Here is a 15,072-nt window from a genome sequence, read left to right as displayed (position 1 = left end):
GATTGCAGCATTTTCGATGCTATCCAAGGTGCTGAACATCCTGTGTTTTCACAGACTGACTCCACTCTATTTTCAGCACTTTATAGAATATTTAAGTACTGGACTTATTAATGACTATTAACCTATTGTATTACAGTTTTCCGCCTTATAAACATTTTAATTGCAATTACTTCAATTAAATATTCCTTTACTGTAAATGGTGCACAAACTAATAAGACTTGTAGACATTAGACCATGAAATATATTTATTTATCACAATAGGGACTGAAAACATTGAACACAGTGACACACAAACACAACACTTAATATGTAAAACAAATCTATAATGTATATATGCTTTTTTTGCTCTGTCTTTATCCAGATCTTCTGGTGCTGTGACCTGGTCCATGCTGACGTCTTGTTGGCAGCAGGAAGCTTTGAGGAGGACAGTTGATGGACCATCTCGTCAGACCAGAATAAAGACAAAGAAAATTAGTACCATTAAGTGTGACTTGATGTCAATAAAGATTTTAAAGAATGAACAACTGTTTGATATATACACAGTCTGTATATCAGACTGATGGACACAACATATAGATTTTTTTGTATGCAAATGCAGGTAGAATAGTACACAATGATGATGATTTAGAATCATCTAGAAATAAATAAAAGACACCACATGTTTACTCACAGCTCTGCACATGCTGCCTGCAAGGAGCGATGCTCTGCATCACTATGTTCATCTCCATCCATCCTGATGCAAACAGAGAAAAATTACAATGTCATTCATATCAATATTATGTCACTATTATGATGGAAGTGTGTATGACAGCATGAGTCTCTTTGTCCCTACATCGCAGTGTTTCTTCACATGAAGAGTCACCCTCCTGCTGTCCCACATCTCTGAAGAATGAAGTCTCATCAAGAAACGCCCAGATTTCACTTCACCTTCTGACATTCAAAACAGACATGGCATATGATGATATATGTACAAGTACAGGTCCATTCAATAAACAACTTTATCACATTCGGGTGTTCTCTGATTTAACAGTGGTGGAGAAAGTATATAGATCTTGTACTTGTACTGTCTATGAAATACATTTATTAAAAACAGCAGGACATGACAGTACATATTGAACACAGAGCGTAACAGCCAAATGCAATCAAACTATTACTAAATATGGACACTTGGTGGAGCTGTTCTGTGTTCCTGGGATTATATATGCAATTAGAACATGCTTTGACAGCAGGTGCACCTCAGTAGCCCAGGTATTGGACGGGACTCCTTTAAGAGCCCATAGTGCAAACACAACACTAACATGTAAAACAAATTGTCCAAATAATTTATATAATTAAAAAAATGCAAATATTAAAATCAGAAAACATATACATGAAAGAACATTCCCCTTTTCTCTTAATTTCCCTATTCAACTACCCATCTCCTTTTTTCTTTCTCATAAAAGGCAGACACCTGGAACTCTCTCTAGGTCATCTCCTTCGCCATGCCTTGGTCTTTGTACTGAGAAAAGACTTTAGCAGGGCAGTAAACATACATACAAAAACAGAGGGAAAAGAAAGGCGTTTCGACACTTTTTAAAGCAATTGTTCTCGGCCTGAGAACTTAATCCCCCCACCCACCCACGAAGGCTCCGAGATGAATGTACAAACGTGACATTGTTTGGAAGAAGTTGTGTCCCTCAAGTACTTTTTTTTTTAAAAACATGTTAATTTACCAAAAGCATATCTGTGAAACCAACAATCTTGTGTTTAATTTCTGACGATTCTGAGACTCAAAACTGCCTTGATTGCAGTTTAGGACAGTTGAAAATGTAATTATTGAAATAAGAAAATATATATACATGAAAAAACATTCCTCTTTCTCTTATTTTCCCTTTTCAACCATCCATCTCTTTTTTTCTTTCTCATAAAAGGCAGACACCTGGAACTCTCTCCAGGTCATCTCCTTCTCCATGCCTTGGTCCTTGTACTGAGCAAACACTTTAGCAGGGCAGTAAACATACTTCCCTGCTACTCCAGGAAAGCCAGTGTGGATGTGAGGACTGTTTGGGGCCTGCTTCAGTCCCATCTTGCAGAAGCGACACCTTGGACCTGTGTGCTGGGATTCAGTTTTCTGGGATTCAGTGTCCTGTGAGTCAGTTTCCTGCAATTCAGTCCTCTTTCTTTTTTTGTCCCCTCTCTCCTCCACCCTTTTCTTTGTGTCTTCCAGTTCCTTCTGAAAGAACTTTGTCTGTGCAAAGTCATTAAAGGGCATTTTAGGGCTTGTCAGTCCTTCAGCACCGTAGGCTTTAAATACTTTATTAGAGCAATAAAAGTATCTAACAGGGCCCTGCTGGTAGAAAAAATGAATGGATGAACCATCATTTTCATACCGTGACTTTGGCTGGCCACAGGACAGGCATGTTTTCGTCTGTTTCTTCTTTTGAACTGGTTGTTGTTGTTGTTGTTGTTGTTGTTGTTGCTGTTGCTGATGCTGCTGTTGCTTTTGGATAATGGTTTGGACAATCTTCTCAATGGAGTCTTGAGTGAGAGTCTGAGCAGGTGGCGGTGGATTAACCACTGCAGCAGGCATGATTATAGCTGGGATACGAGTCGTCTCACTGCCCTTTGTCAGAGAGTGCCAGAGTTCCTGCCTCTCTTGCAGTTTCTCAGGGCTTGTGTTCAAAGAAGAGCTCGTGTTGAGCATTTTGCACAGGTGTTTGACGTATTGTAATATGTGATGTTTGGTTGTTGGATGGAACATGCTGTTTGGGTCAGCACAGGAAGTGTGGACAAGAGCAGCATATTCCTGGTCCACAAGCTTCAGCATGTCCTTCTGTCCACGGTGTTTGTTGAGCAGGGTGTCAATAGCTGCCTTCATGGGGGCCGGCCACCGCTTATGGTCCAACACAAATACTCTCCCTCCTGTCTTCACAGGTCCAGTGCGAGCAGCAGTTGGTGAGGACAGCAGGGGCAGAGATGGCCGACATGCGGTTTCTGTGGACACACAGTACAATAAATTATTATGACCTACAGAAGGGAAAAGCCTTAAAACCCGGCACATGATTGACACACACACACACACACACACACACACACACACACACACACACACACATACACACAGTATGTTTATGTAACTGTCTACACATTCAATATTTTCACATCTCGTGAGAAAAAAATGCAACACATTTCCTTATTAAAATAAATATGATTGAAATTCAGTTTCTACTAACTAATGCTGAAGTCTCGTCCACTACTTCGTTTGTCTGCTAGCTGGTTACCTGGATCTGTTTGAGGCTCGGGGGTTGTCCTCGGACTAACTTTGAGTTGGAAAGCAGAATCTGCAGGAGGGCATGGAGGAAACTGAAAGAACCTGAGTGGTGCCATTGAGGAGGACTGAGCAGCCGGTGCGCTGCTTTGAGGAGGTGGATTCAGGAACGGGGCAGAGTCTGTCTTGGTTCTGTCCTTGTTCCAATTCAGAGGAACCGGACGGCAACCAGGCTCTACGTACTGCAGGCCAAATTTCTCTCCCGTGTCTGTATTCGAGAGATGGAATGCTGGGTATTTGATGCGTCCCAACACCCGTTCAGAAACTGCGTTGAGCTGTGCCATCAACGCAGGATCAAAGGCAGCAGGGAGGTGAACACCAGGCTGCTTCAAGTCCACCAGGCGCTGGAAATTCCACCGCGTCACCCCAGTCATCCCCTGAGCTTGAAACAGCTCTGGGGAAACGCGTGTTCCAGTGACCCACTGAGCCTGGTGAAAGTGATAGCCCTCCTGCTGGGATGTCCCTCTGATGGGGATCCACACAGGAACCCTGGCCCCATCACCCGGCACATGATTGAGCTGCAGTGATCCTCCATCCCTGTACAAAATGCCACCGTCCACCACAGGATCACTCAGGCAACCCCGCAGGATGTGCACTCGCTGAATCCTCCATATTTTCAGCATTGAGGGCTTGAAGAGGGGAGTGCCATTGGGGTCACTGGCAAGGTGAAACTGTTGGAAAACACCCTCCACTCTCTTGACGAGCTCCTCAGGCAGTGGGATTCTGGTCCTGCAGTGCTCCCGGATGTGTGTCTTTGTTGGATTGGCAGGCTGGATTTTGCAGAAGGCATAGGCCTCTTCCAGCCTCCGCAGGTCTTCCTGATCCACCACAGAAAAGGCTGCAGACAGGAACTGCGCAAATGAGCTGTACAGTGCATGATGCTCTGTCACACACTCACGAAGCAACCTCCTCATGCAGTGGAAAAGGTCCAGTTTCACACAAATGTTGGGATTGAAGTCAGCTCGTGAGGCGCATGCGTTCAGCAGGTTGCCAGAAGTGACCTCTGTAACAATGGCATCAGTTGTTCGCCAACAATCCCAATTCAGGTGCTCTCCTGCATGAGATTCTGCGACCTTGAATCCCGCACAGCAATCCCTGAAAGAAAAAAGAAGCGCAGCCATGAATATTAAAGCAGTCATATGAATCGCCACCTGTAGTCCAGTGTGTATGATAACATGATTAACAGCTAAATGAATGCTATGTGATATCTTTAATCAAATTGGAAATATGAAAAGCAGTACAAGTTGTGATTATGTGTCATTTGTAAAAAATAAAGATTAAAATGTACCTGTCTACCCAGTGGTATTGTGCCTTCTGTAAGCCTGCTGTGCTGTAGCGCTGTGCCAGTCCCTCATACATGGGCTTCAGTGACTTCTCTGTCTCCGACTGCACCATCACCCATGAAAGTATCATCCAATTCTCATTCATGACCGCATACGAGGACATGGTGCCGGATGAGAAAGTGACCTTTCTTGCAACCTTGCGGGTGTGGTCCGATCGGAAAGCCTGTCCAAAAGTTCCCTGGAGAAGTGTGTTGATGGCCCTCTCCTGGTGATGGTACTCATGCAGCAGGCAGGCAGTCAGGTAGTGAGAAGACACAATGATCCCGTTCCAGCCATCTGAATCCCCGTACTCGCCGAATGGAGCCGGCTTGGTTTCCTGCCTTAGGAACTGAGTAATAGTTCTCTGGTCGTACTTTCCTGCCTCCCCATCCATGACGTTTTGGCAGCTGAGGAGGTGAGCCAGGTGAACCCGTTCAAATTTCAGGTGCATCACCTCCATTAACTGCTTTGCCATGTCGTTTGGAGAGTTGCCCGTGCGCCTGAGCTCATCCATGACCGATTTGCATATGGCCTTCTTGTATGTAAGGACTGCTGGCAACATGTTTGTGTATCTTTTTGGCAGTTTTTCCAGCCACACTGGGTTGTCAGCGTACCACCGTCTTTTGCACACCTTACAGCACAGCCTGGAGGACAGCAGGTAATACTGCCCAGTGATGCCAACAACCACGCGAGGCCGACCAACACCAGCAGAGGCCACTTGTGGCCGGGCACAACCTTCAATGCACGGAAGAGTGTCATTGTTCCTCATTCTCCCCATAAGGCTCTCGTTCTCTGGCTTCCATATAAAGAATGGATGCAGCTGAAAGTACTTAGGGGACGGAAGATCCGAAATACTGTCTATCAATTCTGGCTGGGGTGGGGACCGCCACAAGGACACCATCTTCATAAGATTCCGCATAGGCATGGAGCCTGGCCAGAGACCCAGAGACTCCAGCTCTGTTTTCATCCAGATCCTTTGCTGCTGCGAACAGGTCCACTGGCTGACCTCTTGGTCAAAGGCCGGAAGCTGTGGAGGAGGACGGATGGGGACAGCTAATGGCTCACCTGGTCAGACGAGAATAAAGATATCGCAAATTAGTACAATTGGGTGTAACTTGATGTCAACTTTTTAAAATGAACACATTCAAATACTGACTTTGATCTCTTCGTGCAACTGGCTGTTGACCCGGCACTGCAGACGTCTCAGGAGGAATCCGGAGGTCATCTGACTCTATCGAGAACATTGAACATGTTGTTGTTGTTATTGACCGTAAGATGAAGCTAGATTTTAACATGACGTCTACACTGAGCTGAACACTGGAGTGCTGATTACGTTTGGTCTGAAAACTACATGTGAGTTTAGATATTTTTAGGATGCAAAAACACAACAATCCACACCAGGCTGTGACAGATGAGCTGCTCCTTCTGGCATCAGACACAGGAGCTGCTGGGGAACGGGCACAGGTCTCTTCACAGGTGGCAAAGCAGAGGCTGCAGGAAGAGAGGGATCACAGAAAAGAATACATTTATGTTTTATAACTAATATAAGTACAGTAAATGTAACAGATAATGTTTTAATGAATAGACAGAATTATGATTCATTTACCATCTACTTCTGAACCTGGAGCCTTAGCTGGTGCAGCTAGTGTCGCAGATGATGCTGCAATGGAAACACCCGTGTTTGTTATTTCTAATTTGACAATACACATCAATTACTGTTAGTAAAGGCATAAAATAGTATTAGTATCTTTACTTTGCCTGCTTTTCTCAGCCAAATCCAATGAAACAGACTGTTTTTAATATTATGATATAAAGAAACTACTCCATTCATACACACGTGTTTATGTTGGATTGGGTTAATATTTAGTAGCCAGTCATTACGATTTAACCTCTGCAGGGGAAGCAACATGACACTAAAACACACGTCAAACACATGCAATCCGGTGTTAGTAACACAGTAGTTCCACATATATAGTGTTCCTACATTAAGATAAAAGGAGCATAAGAAAAACAAAGACTGATACGTACCTCCTCACAGCTGGGATCAATTCATAGTCACAAGGACGAGAGGGAGAACACCAGAACACACACAAGACCAGAACAGGTCAACATGAGACGGAACAATAAACTCATGCTTCATGTGGGAGAACAATTCATGGTCCCAGTGTTGTCGGTCAACGGCAGCACGTTTTCGATTAAAAACCTTTTTCTGTACCCAAACCCTGTCGTAGTCTGGCAGATGATGACGATGGTGCAAAATCAGCTGTTAAACACAAACAAAACAACAACATGTATGCTGAATAGAACACACGATCAATAGAAAATGAGCTGAACTGTAAAGTCTCTAGAATCTTCATCTAGAAACAAAAAAATAAAAGACCCCACATGTTTACTCACAGCTCTGCACATGCTGCTTTGAAGGAGAGATACTCTGCATCCCTCTCTCCAGCTCTTCGTCTTCATCCATCACTGATGCAGACAAGAATTACAATGTCATTAAATACATATCTTCTTGTATTTGAGGACTTGAATCCCCACATGACGGATGACAGCGTGTACATGATCCTGACAAAACATATAGAACACCAGACTCACCCATGGCTTCAGCAGGAGCAGGCGGGGGTTGTGACATCAGAGAGGATCCAGGTGGCGGATGCAGCTTCTTCTGGAGGTAGAGCTGGAGTTTGTGCATTTTTGTTCCTGCAGCACATTTTTGTTTCACAATGAAGGATGCGTAGCCATCCTTCCTGCTGTCCCAAATCTCTCGCCAGGTGTTGTTGGCACGAGAGCCAAAACCAACCAGATGCTCATCCTCCGATGCTGCTGCTGCTGCTGTCACAGCTGGCTTTCGTTCTTCATAGCTGAGAAGAGACTGGATTTCGGGAAAGCTGAGGGAAAAGCTCACAAATGACAGTAGGCTGTCCTTGTTGTGCCCCGCTGCCATGAACACTCCTGCAGCCTCCTCCTTTTTCTGGTTCTTGATTAAGTAGATGGTATACCCAATGTCATTCTCCAGGAGCCAGCGGAAGGACTTCCCCTTATACTTCCCAAACTGCAGGATGTATTCTCCAGTCACCTCAGTTTTCTCTGAAGGGTCTCCTCCTCTCCGGCGGACCACAGTCAGTGCATTTAGCCTGACCAGCTCCTCCTTCATAGGTGCAGACTTGTCCTGCAGAGACGGGTTGTCTTTCAGGACTTTGGCTGCATCAGTTGGATCCTGACGAAGAAATCCTAGTGGTCCCTTACGGAAGGAAACTGCCACTTTCCCGGGGTAAAACAACATTTTGCGCATTTTCCCTGTTATGACAAAGAGTAGAGCATATTAAAAAGTCTATTAATACGTTATAGACAGGCATTGTTTTTATACCAGATGTTAATAGATAGTAATGGAAAGCAGAACATAGGAGGTTAGTATAGTAGCCTGACATCTGATATCATTTGTGTACCTTAGGTGGCTGTCTTCCTGTAGGCAGCCACACTATTTACATTTCAATGGAAAACCCTCACACCTCCCCCCACCTCTCCTCCTGCGGTAAAAGCCTTTGAACTACTCATGGAAAAGTAAAAGTATATGTCCTGTATATGAGTTAGGTATAGTTATATGATAACCTTAATCCAATAACTAACTAGTACCTGATTAGTAACTCTTTCTGTCAGATACATGTGGAGCAGTGACTGTACATGACTATAAACTACTGCTGCTACTACTACTACTACTACTACTACTACTACTACTACTACTACTACTAATAATAATAATAATAATAATAATAACTGTGTTTATAGAGCACATTTCACAGACAAAGAGGTCACAAAGTGCTGTACAGATTAAAAAACACAGTAAAAAAAACACATTAATTAATGGAGCAGCCAAAACACATTAAAAAAATACTACTACTGCTACTACTAATACTACTATTACTACTGCTACTACTACTACTACTACTACTACTGTTACTACTACTGTTAATACTACTACTACTACTACTGTTACTACTACTACTGTTACTACTACTACTGTTACTACTACTACTACTACTACTGTTACTACTACTACTACTACTACTACTACTACTGTTACTACTACTACTACTACTACTACTGTTACTACTACTACTACTTGATGAACCTTTAAGTAACGTTACTCAGCGTGCACATCTATGCTAGTTGACGTGATTCAAATGAAGATTAAACAACACTGAAGAAACACGACGAACTTTACAGCTTTCAAGTGAACAAGAACATGTCAACACTAATTCTCTTTACATTTCAGGTCATTGTTATTCATTTAAATTACTTACTCTTTCGCGTAACTTCCAAACAACAGAGAGAGCTGCCGTTGATATTCTGCTCCGCGCTGTGACTGAAGCAGGGAGAGCCGCAGCGGAGGAGGGAAGGAGGAGGAGGGAAGGAGCCGGCTAAACTCAAACTGCTCCACTGCGCCACTGGTGGCCAAAGAAATATTACATCGGCGGATTTCAGCACCGCCATAGGGAATGAATGGGGGCTCCGTTTAGGGAGTTTAGCTAAAGAATCCCCGGCTGCAGTGATACCTTTGCTGTAAATTCCATGATGTGCCAGCATTTCATGCAAACTGCTGTGAGTTTTATTTGCTGAACAGATGGAGAACTGCGGACTGGTGTAGCCGGAAAGCATAAGGCTTCACGCAGAAAACACGACTGAAGCTGTCAAGTTTGACACTGTGTGAAGTAAGACGAATGTCAGAGTACAACAAGAATAGCTTAAACAACACCAACATGCTGCCGTGACCCGAATTCGAAACGGGGTTGCTGCGACCACAACGCAGAGTACTCACCACTATACGATCACGGCCACATGATTGACACAGTGCTTATCTTTTAACATAAAAGTCAGTTTACACATCATTCAGCCTTTTTACAGCTGTAAATCTACTGGAATTAATAGTTATTAGAGCAGGAACTGTACCTGTCAAGTTTGACACTGTGTGAAGTAAGACGAATGCCAGTGTACAACAACAATAGCTTAAACAACACACAACTCCAACATGCTGCCGTGACCCAGATTCAAACCGGGGTTGCTGCAACCACAACGCAGAGTACTAACCACTATACGATCACATGATTGACACAGTGCTTATTTTTTTCACATAAAAGTCAGTTTACACATCATTCAGCCTTTTTACAGCTGTAATAATGAATAGTTATTAGAGCAGGAACTTTAAAAACTAGCATCAAGCTATATCATAGTTCAAGAATTTATTAAGATAAGGTGCAATTTCAAATGTTCAGAGTAGACGGCAGATAAGTTTTTTCCAGTGATATACAGGGACTTGTTGGACGAGGATCAATCTGTGAACAAGCTAAAGAACTGCATGAGCTGCAGACCTGTTTCTTCTTATTAGCGGCTGGTTCCCCCTGCGATCTTGCTTCATTTGAGAAGCTGACTGACATAATTGTGACTATCAGACACCAGCAATGAGTTTGAATGTCAGCTAGTATCCCACGTGTCTCATATTCTCGAGTACCACACTGTATTAACCCAAATGTAAACCGGTATCCCCAATGTCAGTCTCGTATTCTAGAGCACCAGGGTTGCGACACTCTAAATGGGCCAAATAAGGGTTTTAACTGAAGGGGTGTGCTTAAGTGTGGGTCCACGGGGTCTGATGGTGAGCCGGGTCAGGGGGTGAGCTCCAGTGGTGGGTCTGGTTCTCAAGGGGTCTCTTAAATCCTGTCGCCCGTTTCCTTATGCTGTGCATTTACAACTTGGGGCATTTTGACACCTGTCCTGCCAGCGGAACGCTCCCCGTCTAGGAATCGAATCCTGGTCTTCCGCGTGACAAGCGGAGATACTGTCCTCGATACGAAAGAGGATTGATGAACTTGGATTTTGGGTTGGTTTTTCGGGATATACAGGGAATACAAAAAAATGATAGCGTGAATATGTGAAAGCTAAATGCACATTTACTGTCCCTTCTTGTGTTACATTTTAGTTCATTCAATTTTTGTGGAACTATGCTAAGCCCTTTTAGTGCATTGTTGGTATGGTGGCTAGCAGAGCTCCCTTCTAAGCATTTGACCAGGGTTCAATTCCCAGCCAATGAATCTCAATGATAAGTATATCCTACACATGGTGGCTGAACATTTTAGGGTTACTTTCTTAAATAAACAAAGATTTCTTTCATTGGAAAAAAAAGTCCTTGAACCGCCGAAAATGTCTTGCGAAAGATCAAAGTTGTGCCTTTAGAAGTGCACGCCAAATTTTGTGGCTACTTGCATTGTCTCACTTATCTCGATATCACATTTGAGTTTCACAAAAGCATGGGAACAACGTGGCAGTTGTTTTCCATGTTCATAATGGAGGTTCCACCGAGAGTTGAACTCGGATCACTGGATTCAAAGTCCAAAGTGCTGACCTTTACACCATGGAACCAAGCTCTTTAATTGGCTTGTTGTGGTTGAAGGTAAATCTGTCAGTTCCCAATGTTACGCACTAACTTACATTTCAGTTCATTCAATTTTTGTGTCATCATGCCAGGCTCTTTTTGTGCATTGGTGGTATAGTGCTGAGCATAGCTGCCTTCCAAGCAGTTGACCTGGGTTCGATTCCCAGCCAATGCATCTCTATGATCAATATGTCCTGGACATGGTGGCTGAACATTTTAGGGTTACTGTCTTAAATAAACAACGTGCTCTTCCATTGGAAAAATAGTGTACTTGGATCGCCGCAAATGTCTTGCGAATGATCAAAGTTGTGCCTTTGGAGGTTGACGCCAAATTTTGTGGCTACTTGCATTGTCTCACTTATCTCTATATCACATTTGAATTTCACAACAGCATGGGAACAACATGGCAGTTGTTTTCCATGTGCATAATGAAGGTTCCACCGAGACTTGAACTCGGATCCAGAGTGCTGACCATAACACCATGGAACCAAGCACTTTAGTTTCCTTGTTGTGGTTGAAGGTAAATCTGTCAGTTCCCAATGTTACACACTGACTTACATTTCAGTTCATTCAATTTTTGTGTCATCATGCCAGGCTCTTTTTGTGCATTGGTGGTATAGTGGTGAGCATAGCTGCCTTCCAAGCAGTTGACCTGGGTTCGATTCCCAGCCAATGCATCAATATGTCCTGGACATGGTGGCTGAACACTTTAGGGTTACTGTCTTAAATAAACAACGTGCTCTTCCATTGGAAAAATAGTGTACTTGGATCGCCGCAAATGTCTTGCGAATGATCAAAGTTGTGCCTTTGGAGGTTGACGGCAAATTTTGTGGCTACTTGCATTGTCTCACTTATCTCTATATCCCATTTGAGTTTCACAACAGCATGGGAACAACATGGCAGTTGTTTTCCATGTGCATAATGAAGGTTCCACCGAGACTTGAACTCGGATCACTGGATTCAGAGTCCAAAGTGCTGACCATTACACCATGGAACCAAGCTGTATAGTTTCCTTGTTGTGGTTGAAGGTAAATCTGTCAGTTCCCAATGTTACACACTGACTTACATTTCAGTTCATTCAATTTTTGTGTCATCATGCCAGGCTCTTTTTGTGCATTGGTGGTATAGTGGCGAGCATAGCTGCCTTCCAAGCAGTTGACCTGGGTTTGATTCCCAGCCAATGCATCTCTATGATCAATATGTCCTGGACATGGTGGCTGAACATTTTAGGGTTACTGTCTTGAATAAACAACGTGCTCTTCCATTGGAAAAATAGTGTACTTGGATCGCCGCAAATGTCTTGCGAAAGATCAAAGTTGTGCTTTTGGAGGATGACGCCAAATTTTGTGGCTACTTGCATTGTGTTTCTTATTCAGCATTTAAAAAAGCTTATCGGACCTGGTATTCCCAGGAGGTCTCCCACCCAAGTACAACTCCGCTTAACTTCCGAGATCAGGCGCAATCAGAGTGGTGTGGCCGTAAGCTGCATAGGAAGCGGACAAGGTGAGTTTTATTGACCTGGAGAGAACTAGAGTGTTTCTTATTCGGCATTTAAAAAAGCTTACCGCACGTGGTATTCCCAGGAGGTCTCCCACCCAAGTACAACTCCGCTTAACTTCCGAGATCAGGCGCAATCAGAGTGGTGTGGCCGTAAGCTGCATAGGAAGCGGACAAGGTGAGTTTTATTGACCTGGAGAGAACTAGAGTGTTTCTTATTCGGCATTTAAAAAAGCTTACCGCACGTGGTATTCCCAGGAGGTCTCCCATCCAAGTACTGACCAGGCCCAACTCTGCTTAGTTTCTGAGATTGAACGGGATCAGGAGCAATCAGAGTGGTGTGGCCATAAGCTAGAAAAGAAGCGGCCGAAGAGAGTTTTGTTGATCTGGAGAGAACTGGAGTTTTAATTATTAGGTTAAAAAAAGCCTACGGCACCTGGTATTCCCAGGAGGTCTCCCGTTCAAGTACTGACCAGGCCCTACTTTGCTTAGCTTCCGAGAGCTGACGAGATCAGGTGCAATCAGAGTGGTGTGGCCGTAGGCTGCATAGGAAGCGGACAAGGTGAGTTTTATTGACCTGGAGAGAACTAGAGTGTTTATCATTCGGCATTTAAAAAGGCTTTTAGCACCTGGTATTCCCAGGAGGTCTCCCATCCAAATACTGACTAGGCCCGACTCTGCTTAGCTTCTGAGATCGAACGAGATCTGGCGCAATCAGAGTGGTGTGGCCGTAAGCTACATAAGAAGCGGCCAAAGTGAGTTTTTTTGACCTGGAGAGAACTATAGTGTTTATTATTCAGCATTTAAAAAAGCTTATAGCACCTGGTATTCTCAGGAGGTCTCCCATGCAAGTACTGAGTAGGCCCGACTCTGCTTTGCTTCTGAGATCGAACAAGATCAGGCGCAATCAGAGTGGTGTGGCCGTAAGGTACAAAGGAAGCGGCCAAAGTGAGTTTTATTGATCTGGAGAGAACTGAAGTTGTAATTATTAGGCATAAAAAAGGCCTACAGCACCTGCTCGTCCCAGGAGGTCTCCCTTCGAAATACTGACCAGGCCCAACTCTGCTTAGCTTCTGAGATCTAACGAGATCAGAAGCAATCACAGTGGTGTGGCCGTAAGCAGAAAATGTTGCGGCCAAAGGTAGCTTTATTAACCTGGAGAGAACTGGAGTTTTAATTATTAGGCATTTAAAAGTCAGCTTATAGCACTTGGTATTCCCAGGAGGTCTCCCAATCAAGTACTGACCAGGCCCAACTCTGCTTAGCTTCTGAGATCGAACGAGATCTGGCGCAATCAGAGTGGTGTGGCCGTAAGCTACAAAGGAAGTGGCCAAAGTGAGTTTGATTGATCCCGAGAGTGGTGGTAGAGCGCTTGCTTGGCATGCGAGAGGCAGTGGGATCGATGCCTGCATTCTCCACCTCTCTGAAAGACTTTATTTTCTGATACTGATGGAAAACAAGTTTGTTGTTTAAAGTGTCCTCCGCAAATTGGGCAGGATCACTGAGCATCTTGTTGCAGTGGCTGCTGGCCTACCCTATCTTCATTGGATCCCAGTGGAGTCCACAAAGTATTGCAAAGATTGCAACTACCAACTGTCTTAATTCAGTCAGGGTATGCAGAAAAGTAAAGTCTTTCAGATAGGTGGAGAGATGCAAGTGGGCATCGATGGCCCGCACTTCTAGAATAGGCGGGTAGGAGGAGGCCTGGCACGTTGATCCATTGCCCTCTTATGCAGAGGGGAATTAGCTCCAGTGGTAGAGCGCTTGCTTTGCATGCGAGAGGCAGTGGGATCGATGCCCACATTCTCCACCTCTTTGAAAGACTTTCTTTTCTGATATTGAGAGAAAACAAGTTTGTTGTTTAAAGTGTCGTCCGCTAATTGGGGAGGATCAGGGTCCATGTTGTCGCAATGGCTGCTCATACTTAAACCTTCCAAAGTGATTATACCGGTCTGGAATGTTTGGAGAACTGTGAACTGGCGGGGGTAGAGGAGGAGATATAGGCGGCTCTTCCCTGAGCCTTAAACCAATTGTGGGGAATTAGCTCAAATGGTAGAGCACTCTCTTAGCATGCCAGAAGTAGCGGGATCGATGCCTGCATTCTCCACCTCTCTGAAAGACTTTATTTTCTGATACTGATGGAAAACAAGTTTGTTGTTTAAATTGTCCTCCACAAATTGGGCAGGATCACGGAGCATCTTGTAGGGTAGGCCAGCAGGGTAGGCTGCTGGCCTACCCTATCTTCATTGGATCCCAGTGGAGTCCACAAAGTATTGCAAAGATTGCAACTACCAAATGTCACCATAAAATTCAGTTCCAGGCCATTTTTTGTGTGTTTTTTATGGGCCTGGAAAGTTGAAAAAAGCGTGAAATAGCGGGTAGGAGAATAGGCGGGTAGGAGGAGGCCTGGCACGTTGATCCATTGCCTTCTTGTGAAGAGGGGAATTAGCTCAAGTGGTAGAGCGCTTGCTTTGCAAGCGAGAGGCAGTGGGATCGATGCCCACATTCTCCAAGTGACT

General features: G+C 44.2%; 1 protein-coding gene, 7 non-coding genes and 5 pseudogenes across 13 annotated transcripts; 4 read left to right on the top strand and 9 right to left on the bottom strand.

The window, feature by feature from the left end:
* Positions 1-406: 406 nt before the first annotated feature.
* On the bottom strand, positions 407-8,993 carry LOC137795931 (uncharacterized). Of its 6 annotated transcripts, XM_068593524.1 has the most exons (12): positions 8,931-8,993; positions 7,225-7,926; positions 7,027-7,098; positions 6,236-6,892; positions 6,028-6,120; positions 5,786-5,860; positions 4,596-5,694; positions 3,261-4,402; positions 2,370-2,973; positions 833-930; positions 671-733; positions 407-441 (listed from the first exon to the last, which is right to left on the bottom strand). In XM_068593524.1, exons 4-10 carry the CDS (start codon positions 6,336-6,338, stop codon positions 924-926), a joined length of 3,123 nt encoding a protein of 1,040 aa, XP_068449625.1. In that variant the 5' UTR covers positions 6,339-6,892; positions 7,027-7,098; positions 7,225-7,926; positions 8,931-8,993; the 3' UTR covers positions 407-441; positions 671-733; positions 833-923. The 6 variants fall into 6 exon arrangements, with proteins under 6 accessions (XP_068449625.1, XP_068449622.1, XP_068449623.1 ...); XM_068593521.1 differs by lacking the exons at positions 407-441; positions 671-733; positions 833-930 and having other exon boundaries at positions 1,065-2,973; positions 6,236-6,289; positions 6,467-6,892; XM_068593522.1 differs by lacking the exons at positions 407-441; positions 671-733; positions 833-930 and having other exon boundaries at positions 1,065-2,973; positions 6,236-6,289; positions 6,658-6,892.
* A 1,978-nt stretch (positions 8,994-10,971) lies between these two features.
* trnaq-uug (transfer RNA glutamine (anticodon UUG)) lies at positions 10,972-11,043 on the bottom strand. The gene has a single exon. It is a non-coding gene; the product is annotated as a tRNA-Gln (tRNA).
* A 116-nt stretch (positions 11,044-11,159) lies between these two features.
* Positions 11,160-11,231, top strand: trnag-ucc (transfer RNA glycine (anticodon UCC)). Its single transcript has one exon. It is a non-coding gene; the product is annotated as a tRNA-Gly (tRNA).
* A 430-nt stretch (positions 11,232-11,661) lies between these two features.
* trnag-ucc (transfer RNA glycine (anticodon UCC)) lies at positions 11,662-11,733 on the top strand. The gene has a single exon. It is a non-coding gene; the product is annotated as a tRNA-Gly (tRNA).
* Positions 11,734-11,981: 248 nt separating this feature from the next.
* On the bottom strand, positions 11,982-12,053 carry trnaq-cug (transfer RNA glutamine (anticodon CUG)). Its single transcript has one exon. It is a non-coding gene; the product is annotated as a tRNA-Gln (tRNA).
* A 116-nt stretch (positions 12,054-12,169) lies between these two features.
* trnag-ucc (transfer RNA glycine (anticodon UCC)) lies at positions 12,170-12,241 on the top strand. Its single transcript has one exon. It is a non-coding gene; the product is annotated as a tRNA-Gly (tRNA).
* A 545-nt stretch (positions 12,242-12,786) lies between these two features.
* LOC137797474 (5S ribosomal RNA) lies at positions 12,787-12,905 on the bottom strand (annotated as a pseudogene).
* A 72-nt stretch (positions 12,906-12,977) lies between these two features.
* Positions 12,978-13,096, bottom strand: LOC137797038 (5S ribosomal RNA). The gene has a single exon (XR_011078649.1). It is a non-coding gene; the product is annotated as a 5S ribosomal RNA (ribosomal RNA).
* Positions 13,097-13,170: 74 nt separating this feature from the next.
* Positions 13,171-13,289, bottom strand: LOC137797503 (5S ribosomal RNA; annotated as a pseudogene).
* Positions 13,290-13,363: 74 nt separating this feature from the next.
* LOC137797688 (5S ribosomal RNA) lies at positions 13,364-13,482 on the bottom strand (annotated as a pseudogene).
* Positions 13,483-13,555: 73 nt separating this feature from the next.
* LOC137797661 (5S ribosomal RNA) lies at positions 13,556-13,674 on the bottom strand (annotated as a pseudogene).
* Positions 13,675-13,750: 76 nt separating this feature from the next.
* Positions 13,751-13,869, bottom strand: LOC137797314 (5S ribosomal RNA; annotated as a pseudogene).
* Positions 13,870-14,992: 1,123 nt separating this feature from the next.
* On the top strand, positions 14,993-15,065 carry trnaa-ugc (transfer RNA alanine (anticodon UGC)). The gene has a single exon. It is a non-coding gene; the product is annotated as a tRNA-Ala (tRNA).
* Positions 15,066-15,072: the final 7 nt, after the last annotated feature.

The sequence above is a fragment of the Clinocottus analis genome, unplaced genomic scaffold (genome assembly GCF_023055335.1).
Source record: "Clinocottus analis isolate CAN_PGR_092001 unplaced genomic scaffold, fCliAna1.0.p SCAF_3, whole genome shotgun sequence".
Classification (NCBI taxonomy): domain Eukaryota; kingdom Metazoa; phylum Chordata; class Actinopteri; order Perciformes; family Cottidae; genus Clinocottus; species Clinocottus analis.
The sequence above is the reverse complement of the archived record's forward strand: the minus strand, read 5'-3'. Positions and strand labels throughout refer to the sequence as shown.

What these genes read in the sequence shown, in the direction of transcription:
- LOC137795931 (XM_068593519.1), bottom strand. Translation starts at nt 6,338, where the DNA reads ATGTGTATTGTCAAATTAGAAATAACAAACACGGGTGTTTCCATTGCA. An exon ending in AGCTCATCTGTCACAGCCTG is followed by an intron (nt 5,861 to 6,027) that starts GTGTGGATTGTT and finishes TGTTCTCGATAG; the next exon opens with AGTCAGATGACCTCCGGATT. An exon ending in AGTTGCACGAAGAGATCAAA is followed by an intron (nt 5,695 to 5,785) that starts GTCAGTATTTGA and finishes TCGTCTGACCAG; the next exon opens with GTGAGCCATTAGCTGTCCCC.